This window comes from Corapipo altera, unplaced genomic scaffold (assembly GCF_003945725.1).
Source record: "Corapipo altera isolate COAL_440 unplaced genomic scaffold, ASM394572v1 48, whole genome shotgun sequence".
Classification (NCBI taxonomy): Eukaryota; Metazoa; Chordata; class Aves; order Passeriformes; family Pipridae; genus Corapipo; species Corapipo altera.
This window is the reverse complement of record NW_020884931.1, coordinates 2,265,476-2,278,501: the sequence shown is the minus strand read 5'-3', so window position 1 is coordinate 2,278,501 and position 13,026 is coordinate 2,265,476. Positions and strand designations below refer to the sequence as shown.

The window sequence follows — 13,026 nt, the reverse complement described above, 5'->3', positions numbered from 1 at the left end:
CCGGGAACTGGAGCAAAATCCTCCTTCAAGCACAGTTCACCAGGACTGAATCAAGTGTGCCTGGTGCTATTAGCTTTGGAGGAGGTGGGTGTCGTCTTCTGTAAGTCACTTATCTGGTTATAAAATGTATATACTCCATGCTATTGTCAAAAACAATCAACTTTTCTACAGTCAGAAGTGCTTAGAGAGGCTGGTCTGTGAGGGTTGTTTTTCTCCAAGACTGTTAAAAGGATTTTGCAGCAGGGATGGAAAAAACAGTCTTTGACATAAATATACTCTGAGGTGGAGCATGCAAGACTTCTGAAACCAGGGCTTCCTTACCAGCACATTTTAAGATCAGGCAATAGATCTGGGGAATTTGAAGTCAATCTCATGCATCCTCAGTGGAGGAAGAGGAGCTGGGTCAGCCTGTAGAGGTGGGACAGAGAGGAGGAGCACAAAGCAGAGGAATGCATTGGGTGAGCTCAGTTCTTAGGTAGGCATGTGGCTGGTTTGTCTAGTTCAGCAAAGAATTTGGGTGAGATAAGAGATAATTGAGGTCTCTGTACACTGACCTATGCCTTAACCTTACTGCAAGGAGTTTCCTTAACAAACAGGAGGAACTGGGATTACTGGACTGGTAACATTGAGCAGGCCTTTCTCAGGGTCCAACAGGACATTGACTCTGGAGCTGGGAACTCCATGCAAGCCTTAGCTGTCTGGCTGAAGATTTTTGTGTGGCAGGGGCTTTTCCAGTTGGGCTTGTAACCTACAGGATATAACCAGTGATCTCTGGTCTCTCTCCAAGCCAGGGCCATCTTGGGTTGGAACAAGCCAGGCAGAAGTATCCTGTTTTTCAGCTTTCTGCTGGAATGGGAGCAATACTAAAATAACCCCGAAACATTTAAGTATTAAGAAATAGTCAGCTTGGAAAGTATGAGATGACTGGTGGTATTGCTTGGGTTTATGGGAATAAAGATTGTTGAAATGACTGTAATCGAGCTCTAGAGGATAATGCTTCTACAGGCTTCAATGTTTCTATGTAAGGGCATAGACTTCTGGTTTTTTGGTACAACTCAAGTGAAAGTTTAGTCCTTGAAAGCTTTAATACCATGTCTGTGTTAACATGACACTAAAATGTAGAGAATAATGGAGATAGAGAGGGACCTCCGGATGTTGTTTCTCCAGCTGAGGCACAGAGGATCCAGACAGGGTCAGCCTAGGGTAGGGAGTTCAATTAAGCTTTTAGTGTCTCCAAGGTCTTCAAGATTAGTCCAGCTGAAGTTATGTTGAAGTGTGGTTTACTTAGCTTGTCTAAATACAACATACTGAAATCAGGTGTAGGGAAGGAGAGATTTTATCTGAATGCTGAAGTACTTAGAAGATCATGACTTTAATTTGAAGCTGTTGTTTTTGGTAACTTTTTTTTTCCTTCACTGAAGGACTAGTGACACTTGCCAACAATCACAATTACAAGGAAATCCTGGTTCTAATGAAGCCACATGGCAGAATTCCCACTGTCTTCAATACAGGAAGGGTTTTGCAGTGCTTGTATTTATGAGTACAAGAAAATAAGAAACGGCATTTTGAGATACCAGACTTATTTCTAATGAAAGCTGGTTTATTTTCCTTTAATAGTAAAAAAAACATTTATATGACTTTCCATCATGCACAGAAAACCAGGGGTTTTTTTTCCCCTTCCACGTTTAAAGATTCTTGGATTTGATTTAAATTCTGGCCTGATTTTGGGGAAGGGCCCTCAAGGGTCTGCCTTGTTGAAGAGAGAGAGAAAGCCCAGAGGTACAGCTGGAGAGACTCTGGAAATACTGTCCAAATTTATCTACAGGGTGATCCTAAAATTCGACTGTGAGAGTCTCTAAATTTTTCTGTGGGAAGGCTAGTGTTCATAATTATTTTACAGTGTGTTTGTGGGGAGTATGCCTATCATTCAGCAGGATGTTAAAATAAAATTTAAGCTGTTACTTTGAGCAGAAGCTTTCCAAAACTGTAATCAGTGTCTAGTGACACTGCAATTCGTATTACCATAGATGATTGGCATCCCTGATGCATTTTGTTTCTGCACAGCTTGTTCAACAAGTTGGTACAGAGCCCCTGGCTGCATTTTGTTTCTAGTACTGCATATATTACAGCCCTGGGCTCTGGGGATGGCCAGAGTCCTCATCTTGCAGATACCTTATGCATAGCTTGTCTTAATCAATACTGGGCAATTATTTACTCTGGGGAAGCTCCATGTGGATGTGATTCTTGAAGGATCTGAGCTTAGAACAAAAGGATGAGGATGTTTAGCATCTCTTTGTACACTGGACCTGTGGGCTGCAGAGCCAGCCTGTTGGGGTTGGACAATTGCTTTCCCTTTATTTTTAATTATTTTTTTTTCACCCCATTTTTGCAGTTCCCTTTGTACTTCATTGCTGCTACAAGAAAACATACCGGACAGTGAACTCTAGTTTTCCACTTTTTCCCATTCAGCTGAGCTGGAACTTTTTCCTCTTGGTTACAACACTGGGAGGTGCTCAAATATTACTCTCCTTTTCAGTAGCTTTGGTTACCAGTGCCAGGCAGGCTGTGGTGCAGCAAGTGCTCCTTATGTAGCCCAGATGGTGCATTTCAAACCACCTTGCTTTGATTTTTTTTTTTTTCCTCTTGCACTGTAGCAGCCTTTGGAGCTGAGTTTGGCCAGCTGAGTTTGGATAATGTGATGGCAAGTTGGAGCAGTGAGGCTATTAAATGGGTACCCTTGTTAACATCTGTGCAGGGTAGCTGATCTCAGGGTGGCTGAGATGTGTACACCCTCAATAGCTGCCAGTCACCAGTGAAAAGCATTTTCTTCAAACTGCAATTTGAAGAGTGAAGATTTTAGTTTAAAAAAGGTATTTTTAAAGCTGAAGTAATTATTTGAGTTTTAATGAATGATCTAGACAAATAATTACAGTGTTAAACATTTAGCAGTTTTATGATTTTGGGGGGTTTTGTGGCTGTGCCTAATTTTGGAAAACAGAGCTGCCTAAATATGATAAATATAAAAGGTAAGCACACCTTAAGGATGAAAATCACCCCACTAATCCTGTGAGGTTTCCGTTACAGGTTGGGCTTGAAAATTCTGCTCATCACCCTTCAAATTCTTCCAGTAACACTATAAAAGATGCACATTGCTACGTTTCATGCAATTTTAATAGTGTGCACTATTTTTGTGGTATTTATTTCTAACTGCTTGCTAGTATATTTATAGTGAACTGAATAATTAGGACTGGGTGCATAGCAAAAAAAAAACAACCAAACATGCAAAAGCTTTGACTTGCCCTTTATTCTGTAGGGGATTTAATGGTGCTTTGCCAGGTGCAAAGCTGGTCTGATTATGAAAAAGCCCTGGATAGCATCACCAAAACAGCCAAGCTTCAGATAACTTTAAAATCATCAAGTATCTTGGTTTGGGTTTTTTTTTTTGTTCTTCCCCAGCTTTTTGCACATTACCTTTCATTTTTGTTAATTGCCCTCTGCCATTTGGAGGAGCAGGCAGACACAACTCCCCCTTACCTGTGTTGTGTTGCTCCTGGGCTCTGAGCATCCCCGTGTAAGCTGAAGTTTATTTCACACGTAGGTTTTACATACTAAAAAATACATGTTTTTGTTTAAAATCCGGCCTTTAGGCAACTACATAAAATCTGTAGAAGTCAGTATCTCTTGCCAACGAGATTTTTGCTTAGTTGTATGTGTTTGGAGGTGTTTTCCAAATGCTGATGATGGCTTACATAGTGCTACACAAACTATCAACCAAGTGTCAAGCCATTCACTGAGAGCAATAGGAATTGCTTGCCCACCTCTGGCAACAGGGTTGGTTTTGTTTTTACCCTTCTGTGATCATAATATGGTGTCTACTACACTTTGTACAAATCATTTGCCTAAATTAGGGCTTGGCTTTGAGCTGTTGAATTTTTTTTCAGTAGGTCGTCGTCCCCTCACTACCTGACTTCAGTCCTTCAGCAGAACCATGGCCGAGCTCTCAAAGGTAAACATTTCTTCTTCCTTCACTCTGCTCCCCTGGCTTTAGTCACAAGCATGTACTGCAGCCCAGCTGATGTTGTCTACAGACCTGCTCTGAAGGGTCTCCTACATGACAAAAAAACCCAGATGTATTATAGTGTATGTGTATTATATTAGCCACCTGTGTATTAATTTTAAATCCATGAGGTGAATTTCAAGGTGTAATTGGGGCCATCTTGTTCTGACAGCAAAGTATTCAGCACACGCATCACTTCCAAAAATGACCTACTTAAAGAAATAATAGTTCAATAGAAAACAAATCTGAAAGCTACACATCTCTCTACTAGTTTTACTGGAGACCAAGAACTGAGAACCAAACAATTTTAATGTATAAAACTTGTGGGATGTGGCCACAAAAGTTGAATCTAAACAGAAAGTGAGCATGTGTTGTATAGGAGTGTTGTTAAAGCTCTTTCAAAAAGGACAGTGAAAGGCCACCGACAGAGTGGGTCTGTGAGCAAGCACAGCAGACACTCAGCTCCCTGGTTTTGATAGCATGGTAGGCTTAGAGGGGAGAAGGTTGCTTTTAGTTTTGGACACAAACCAGCAGCTCTGGCTAGGCAGCAAAGCCAAGGCCTTTTAGAGACCAATCAGGTGCCTGGCCCACAGATGATAATCGCCGTGCGTCCAGATGGAGGTTTATGGTTGTATGTGAGTGGCAAGGAAGCTTCCTTGGCTGGCTGGCTGCTGCAAGGCTGCTAGATCTGGGATTCTTAGGGCTCATTAGAGAATACAAGAAATCCCCCTCCTCTTAATGATTTTGCTGGTGTGTCCTGTGACAGGTATGGAGATTGCCAGCCCGATGCTAACTGTTCCAATTAGCTACACCAGAGGTGCCGAAATAATGATTTGTGTCTGTTATCATTTAATTTCTGCATCTCGGGGAACCTGCTCAGCATTTCTCTGGCATTAGAGGGAAGCCATTAATGTTCCTGTGGTCACATAGGGCAGCTCTTGTGCACATGAAAGAATTCCTTGTAATAAGGTGCTTCCTCAGCTGTTCTGTTGGGGAAGCATAAATTTGGGAAATACTGCTCTGTTGAGGAGAGCAATCACAAACGAAGCCAAAGCACCTCAACAGTGACACAGAGTACTGCTAAGAAGTCACTGCAGAAATGTCTCTCCTCTTTCTTTGGGAATATTAAGGTGCAGAATACTCTTTGCAGGTAGTAATCCCGTGTTGCATTGATGCCTCCAATTACTTGCCATTTTAACAAGTGGTGCTTATGTACCAACATCAGATAATAAAATAAAATGTCTGTGATAGCAAGTAAGGAATGGAAGTATTTCATTTTCTGATTACACTAGTGGAGCAAATTAACTCTTCATGGGATTTTTTTCCACTTCTTTTTTTTGGTTGGATGCATGTGACCTATAAATTGAGGGGCTCTATTTCTGCCAAAGAAAGACAAAACAGAATAAAAAAAAAAAACCTCTTGAATACAGTGGGATAGACCGTAAAGTATGGTGAGTTTAAAATGAAAGACTTTGAAAACAAGGAGGGAATGCATATGTTTTATAACCTGTGCTGGAAACAGCAGGTCAGTCCCCCTTTCTATGTTGATGCAATATCGCAAGGTGTCATGTTCTTCAGATTTCTCCTTGACCAGGGATGAAGGTAGGGACAGTTGTCAAGATAAGGAAGCCACACTGATAACTCTGCAGTCCCCTCCCCTCAAATTCAGTAATATAGTTAATGCCTGTAATGTAGGGGGGGAAACAAATGCCATCAGAAATGACATTGCTGATGTTTCACTTTAACAGTTCCCACCCAGGTTCCAGTTCAGCAGAACTGAGAGCCTGTTCTGCTTGCTGCTTGTCCCTTCCAGCACAATATCTTCCAGCTCCTCTTCTCCACTCCCTGCTCATACACATGTGCATACCTACATATGCCTCAAATGTGATCCTTTGTTCTCAGACACCAAGGCTCTTGTGAGAGCTCACTGTCTCTTTGCTCTTCTTTTGCCTGGTTAGTCTATCATATATATTTCTGTCCTGTATAAGGAGTGTTCATCATCCGTTGCTGAAGTGAGCCAAGGAAGACCTTGGATTTCCTCTTTCTTGAAGTGCATGAGCATATCCTGAAATGAGTGGGAAAGGCGTGCTTGTTTCTTTTCCTTTTCACCTGATTCTGGTTAGAAATGTCACTCTTTGCCCTAATATCCTCCAGATGTCCTTCAGAGATGTAAGCAATCCACTCTGGGCAGCAGAGGATGGCATTTTACAGCAGCGCTTGTCACCCCAGCTGACAGTGCCGCAGTTCACCTAAGCCTTTTTACGTGCCTATTTATTATTTAGATCCCCATGCTTTTTAGATCAAGCAGTTCAGTGCCCTTTCCCCCCTCGTATTCTCAATTTCTTCTGTTTGACTTATTAGTGTGAAAAATACTGCTGGGGGAGGGAGGTGTTCTGAATTAGTGCTGGGTTAACAGGCACGGTTGTTCTCAGCCTTGCACATTCACATAGCCAGGGTCTGAAGCTGCTGAGATGCTTTGCTGTGCCATGTGTCTAATCTTTCTCTCTTGACTGGTACAAACAAAAGGCACTTGTTAAGTATAGCAACAGCATTGTCACATGAATGTCTAATTATGTCACTGATTCTTGGCTTCGGTAAGTGCAACGTGAGAATTCAGCTTTTGAACGGCACAGTTAAGGTATGAGACTGATCTGTAACAGTGTTGTGATGTACAGGTCATGCTTGGTCTGAGTTTGTATGTTCCCCCTGCCCCCACTTTTTATTGTGGGCCAGTATAGGCGGATATATATGTTCTTTGTATGTTTTAGGGACCTCATCTTGTCCGGCTCACCTGAGATCTAACATTTTGCTGCTTCTGCTTTACAGAATCTGATATTGATGCTGCTACTGCAATGATGCTGTTAAATACTTCCATTCAGCAAGGGATATTGGACTGTAAGCATAAGCCATTTTACTCTGTTTTTCTTCTCTACTCAGTAGCTAAAGGCTTTCTCTGTAAAATTTCAGGAAACAAGTTAGGGTTTAGTTTCCAAATAATAGGAGCAGTCAAGAAGTAATTCTGGTTTGATTGTTCTTTCAGCTAGCATTGCAAGAGTTTTATTAGAACCACCTTCTTTTTCTTTTCCCAGTTAATTTTTGGGTTTTTATGCAAAGTTTTTCCCCTGCCCTCTCTGTGCTAAACGGTAAGAAGAGTTTCTTGGCTACTTCTCTGCAGCTCTTAGTTGCAATTAGCTGAGGAGTTTTATCCTCTGTGGATGACAGTAAATGTGCACAAGAGACCAGGACTCTTAACTGCTGACGTTCAGCTCACCTTGCAGTCAGCCAGCTCGTTGTGCAGGTGATACCATTAGAGTATTTGCTTACTGACACATCTTGTTTTTAATAGGTGAGAAACCTCAGCCTCTGAAGACACCCAAGAAGAGGAGCTATGGCAGTGCATTCAACCCTCCGAGTTCCATAAATTTGCAGGAAAACGATTCTGCGGCCACCAATATTGATCCGAATGAGGATCACAATTACAGTGCCAGCAGCATGGGTTCCCAGCGCTGTGCATCCAGGTCCAGCGTGTCTTCCTTGTCCTCCCTCGATGAGGTGTATGAATTTATTTCCAAGACCAGCCATGACGGGAGCGATGGCAGTGAAGGATTTCACAGCGAAGTGGATACAGACGTTGACTATGAAGATGATCCTCTTGGAGACAGTGGCTATGCATCACAACCTTGTGGAGATACCTCTAAGGAAAGTCAGTCTAGCAAGAAAGCATTCGAGGAATTATGTCAAGAAATCGATGAGGAGTTGAAAGAAGCAGCGGGGTCTCTGCTCCACCTTGCTGGCATCCAAACGTGCTTGAGTTCCTTAATAAGTACTGCAAAGACCCACTGTCACAAACAAAGGAAAAAATAATATGTTTGTCAGTGTTGAATATATACATATATTTTTTTTAATTGTGGCAATACTCTTCTACTTTTACCCTTCACAAGGGAGATCAAAGCCATAAGAGGACTCACTGCTTTTTTTATTTTTCGGCGCAAACTATAATTTAGCCATTTATTTTTAAATCACCACCTAAAAAGAAAAATAGAATATTTAATCTTCTCAGATTAGAGATGCATGACTTGTGAAAACCTGAAAGCATACTTAATGATCACTGTTTATTTTTTTTCTTTTTAATAGTTGACTTTATTTTTTTTTTTCAGAGATGTGTTTGTTCAGATGCACACTGTGGATCATATTTACATCTCTGCTGGCCCCATCTGCAGAGGTGAATTTTGTTCTGTCTAAGGGCTCTGACTTCCATGTAAAGGATTAAAAAAAAGGTGAAAAAAGAAAGGGGGAAAGAAAAGGTCCTGCCCTTGGTTGCTTCCTCCCACCTGTCCTCTCTTCAGGTTTTAGACAGGTCCTAGTGAAAACACTGGTGAAGCAACTCTTGAGTTGCTGCATTTTTTGGCCTATCTGACACAGTGGCTGAAAACCTACAGGAGCTGCTTTCAGCAAGATACTAAACACCCCCTGGAAGAGTGGGATAAGGGGTAGCTGAAGTGGGTACCACCCACAGTTGTGGGGTTTTTTGTCCCTCCTTCCCCCAAATCTCCTGTGTGCAGCTCAGATTCCTGAAGGAACATGGTTTGTGGTTTTATCTTAAGACATGTTGTGAGTTTTTTTGGGGTGGGGGATTGTCCTTTTCATGCAGATACGTGCATGCCCACACATGCCTTGGATGTGGCCAACAGTGACAGCTGCTGCCTTCCAAGTCAGATGTTGTCTTTGTGTTACAACCACTGTTGAATACGTAGTACCTACACAGTCCTACTACATCTACCCTTCTGCTCCCCTGTACCGGTTTGGGAGGGAAAAAAGAACCCAGCAGTTGGTGCTGGTGACAGTGCAGATGAGGTGGAGGCTTTAGTTGGCAAACAGCTGCTGAAAAGGGAATGTCCTGCTGCCTAATCTGAGACAAAATAGAATCGCTTCCTTTTGGATCTCTGAACCCTGAATCCATAGAATCATAGAATATGCTGAGTTAGAAGGGATGCATCAGGATCACTGAGTCCAACTCCTGGCCCTGCACAGGGCCCCTAGGTCTTTCCATGGCACTGCTCTCCAGCTCTTGTTCCCCAGTCCATACACACACCCAGGGTTGCCCATCCCAGGTGCAGAATCTGGCACTTGCCCTTTTAAACTTCATGCAGTTGGTGCCCATCTCTGATTTGTTGAGGTCCCTCTGCAGGGCCTCCCTGCCCTCTGGGGAGACAACAGCTCATCCCAATTTAGTGTTGTTGGGGGTTTTTGCCCCTTCCCCTAGTGTTTGCTGGTTTTGTCACATGGACTATCCATCCATACCTTCTGTTTCCCAGATCACTGTGCCTTGTGCTGTTTGAACCCCATCAGCCTTCTGCCACATATGGGGCATCCAATGGGCAAGGCTTTTGCCTTTGGATGTGCATTGAGGCTCAGGAGGACCTCTGTTTTGGGAAGAAGTTCCTTCACAATTCATTTTGCAATAAGAGAATCTCTTTATAGTTCCTACACATCCTTCAGCCAAAAATGTTTTGTTGTATGTTGAACTTTATCCCTGTTGTTTTTTTTTACTTTTAAAATCAGTGGTGATTGCTTACATCTTCCTGTAGATAATGGCCTTTTTTTTTTTTTCTCTTTTTTTTTTAATTTTCTGTTAAAAAATGGACAAGCAGTTCAGTTGGAGTGGGTTTTAACATTACTGTACATACAAGGATGCCTTAAGTATGTTGCAGAATTGTATACAGCTATTCAAGGTCATCTTTCCCGTTGCTAAAAGGTAGCATGATGTGCCATAAACGTTCTCACCAACGTGAAGCTATTGCTTCCAGCAGTTGTTGGGCGAGCTGATTGAAAATTAGGAGCAGAGCCACCTAGGAAACCAGTGTCCACTGTGGAGAACAGTGCTGGATTCAGCCAAAAGTTAACCTTTCCCTAAGGGGGTGTTTTCCTGGCTCTTTGGATGCCTTTATTAGACTAGTGTGTGGGGGGGTTACCCCTTTTTCCTTTTATTTCGTATTTGTCAGTCTATTCATGAATACTGTCATAAACTGTTTTAAATACAAACACAGCCATGCTGCTGAAGGTCTGTTGCTCTGAGGGCCCATTCCAGTGCCTCTTGAAGACAACGGTGGTGCTCCTGCTGACTCAATGGCTGTTGGATCAAGCCTGAAATATTTGAGGTTCTTTGTGTTTTGGAATTTAAAGCACAAACCCTAGGAGAAAAAAAAAAAAGTGTGGTTGTTTTTTTTTTCCTTTTTTCAATTACTTCAGTTTTAAGAATTATTTGTTTTATTTCTGGAAAGGGAAGGAAAATACTCTGCTTCATTCCTGGTTCGTGTGAACACCTGTTAGCCTATACCTATAGCAGAGCAACGTCTGCAGATGTGTATGTCTTCTGGCTATCACAAGTGCTGCATTAGCCAATTAGATCTGATTTTGGATGTGTTACTGATGGGTAGTAGGGGTAAAACTCGCTATTTAAAGGAAAATGAATTATCAACACGGTGATTCTTTGGATTTCAGGATGTAAAGATGTGAATGCTTGGTGGAACTGCTTTTTGCTCATAGGTTGCTTTTGAACTTTGATGGAAAACTGCAAAGGGCAGAGTTTGTGTCAATGTGAAAACCAGGATTCAGATACACATAAATACTGTGTAGCAGCCTGGGATTTTGCTCAGTGCCATGATTTCAGTTTCATGCTGTTGGAAAGGGGTGTTGCCTGGCTCCTGCTGAAGGTGGTTGCAACCTTTCTGTAGCTTCCAGTGAAAGCTGGATCAAAGTCCAAGTATTCTGGAAATTCTGCAGTTGTAGTTGGCTCTGCGTTTTGATTTGGTTCTGCATTTATTTTATGCCTCAGATAAAATTGGAGAAGGTTAATACTGACTTGGAGTGTGGCTGTGCTGCTGTTAACCCTGAAGCTGGTGATAATGACTTCAGCATATCTGAGGAGATGGAGTTGGGATGCTAACAGTGCATTTAATTACCATATGCAATGACCAGTAAAAACCAATTACTAATCAAAGTCAGCAGTGAAAGCTAGCTGCATCCATCCTTACAGCTTTTAGCCTGAGAACTGGAATTCTGGAAGTAGGGAAGCAATCACAGTCTTTCCCTGGGACACAGAGCAGAGCTCTTCATGCTTTGCTGTTTTCCCTTTCTCCTTTCAAAGGAGAAGGCAGACAATCTGTGCCCCTGACCTGTTCCACTGTGTTGTCCCACACCTCTGCCTGCACGTTTGGGAGGCAAAGGCCGAAAGCTCAGATGCAGAGCACTCCTTGGGAGTGGGAGAAGAGCTGTCCTTCCTTTCTCTTACATATCTATTTGGTTTGGGTTTGTTTGCCACCTCAGCTAGAGACCCTGGTGTATATAGTATAAATGGAATATAATTAAAAGTTATTTTGATTGTTGGGCTTTGGGTTTTTTTAGTGACATATGTAAAACGTTGATGCCAATGGTTGACTTGGATACATTTTGGCAAGAAAAGTATTAAAGAACCACATTCAGTTCTTTAAATGCAGTGAAGAAGTGTATGAGACTTTTGTACCTGGGAGGTTGCTCTGTTCAGGGTAAATCTGATGTGAATACTGTACAAACCTATACTGGCCTTCCAGATTCCAGTCCTAAATTACTGATTGGCAGGAGTCACATCAAATGTTTTAAGATCCAATTGCAAAATGGAAGTTGTGTGGTTTGCAACTTTTCATCAACTGAAAAGTACAAGCTTTAATTAAAGCAAAGTACACTCATACACGTGAATAATGGTGTGGTCAGAATATTTATTGAAAAGAAAAGGTAGAATATTTTAAATGTTGCACCTGCTATTTTATCTTAAAGCACATTCTTCACACCTAACTGCCAGTGCCATTATCAAGTCTGTTTTATAAGTGTACATTTCTTCAAATTAAAAAGTGCATAATTAAAAGTATTATGTTACTGCCATATAGTGATATAAAACATTTTATAATTGCCAATTCATTGTAACTATTATTTATTTAAAAGTGAATTGTAAGAATGCTTTCTGATCAAATGAACCAGAGTTGTTTTTAAACCATTCCCGTTAGCTTGTTTCTAATGTAGCATAAACAATGTCCTTGGGTTTGTTTAGAATAATTTTGCCAGTAGGTGACCAATTCTAACCCTTTTTCCTCCGGTTTAGTCCTTTACCTGTTTTAAAGACGATTTACAGAAGTTTAGTTTTTTGTATGCTAATCTCTGTTAATTAAAATGTTTATAAATTTTATTTTTACCAAAGAGATGCAATTCATTATGACAAAATATTGCAGAATAAACTTTGTTTTATAACATTTGTGACTTTTCTGCCCACATTTTTCATTCAGATGATCAAAGGGGCTTTTCTAAAATAAACAGCATTGCAAACAGAAAGCGCTGTGTTCTCTCTTTATCTCCAGACCCTGGTTCTGGTCTCAGACGGTGCTGAGTATTCCACCTTCCCATTTAAACTTCTTCCACGAGAAGTGGACCAGTGTAAAAAACCAAATGTGTGTTTCACTGAAGGTTGGTTAAGATGTTGCATGCATATGGAAGTCATCTGTAGCAGGATTTGCTGACAGTCAGGTTCATCCATAGCTGGCCCATAATAATTGAAGAGCATCTTTTAAGGCCAAGATTTTACCCTTTAACCTGGAACTTAAAGAATATTTTGACATGTTGGAAATTGCTGAAACACTGCTGCATAATATTTTGCTCATGTGTGCAAAGCATTTGTTTAAATAGAAATAACTTGAATCTTTTGCTGATGAAACCATGATTATTTACTGTTCCGTGTCCATACTGCTGTGGCCAAGTTGCTTGGACAATACTCAAAAGATCAACAACCTAATACAGGACAGGTAATTTAAAAAATGTGTCCCTGGATAAAGCTCCATAGGTCTTGCTTGGGTTTTTTTCAGTGTTTACTTTCCCTAGATATGATTTTTGATATCTGTCAAGTCTTTATCCAGAAGGCCTTATGGAAAGCACAGAGGTGGGAA

General features: G+C 41.3%; 1 protein-coding gene across 6 annotated transcripts in view; it reads left to right on the top strand.

Moving 5' to 3' along the window:
* FOXN2 (forkhead box N2) overlaps nucleotides 1-12,418 on the top strand; it is a 33,187-nt gene extending 20,769 nt beyond the window's left edge. For 5 of the 6 annotated variants that reach the window (XM_027659190.1, XM_027659194.1, XM_027659193.1 and 2 more), the window contains 3 exons: nucleotides 3,942-4,006; nucleotides 6,884-6,952; nucleotides 7,404-12,418. In XM_027659190.1, coding sequence (XP_027514991.1) covers nucleotides 3,942-4,006; nucleotides 6,884-6,952; nucleotides 7,404-7,921 — 652 coding nt within the window. In that variant the 3' untranslated portion in view covers nucleotides 7,922-12,418. The remainder of the gene's footprint in view (nucleotides 1-3,941; nucleotides 4,007-6,883; nucleotides 6,953-7,403) is intronic. The other variant, XM_027659195.1, reaches the window with a different exon arrangement.
* The last annotated feature ends 608 nt before the right edge of the window (nucleotides 12,419-13,026 follow it).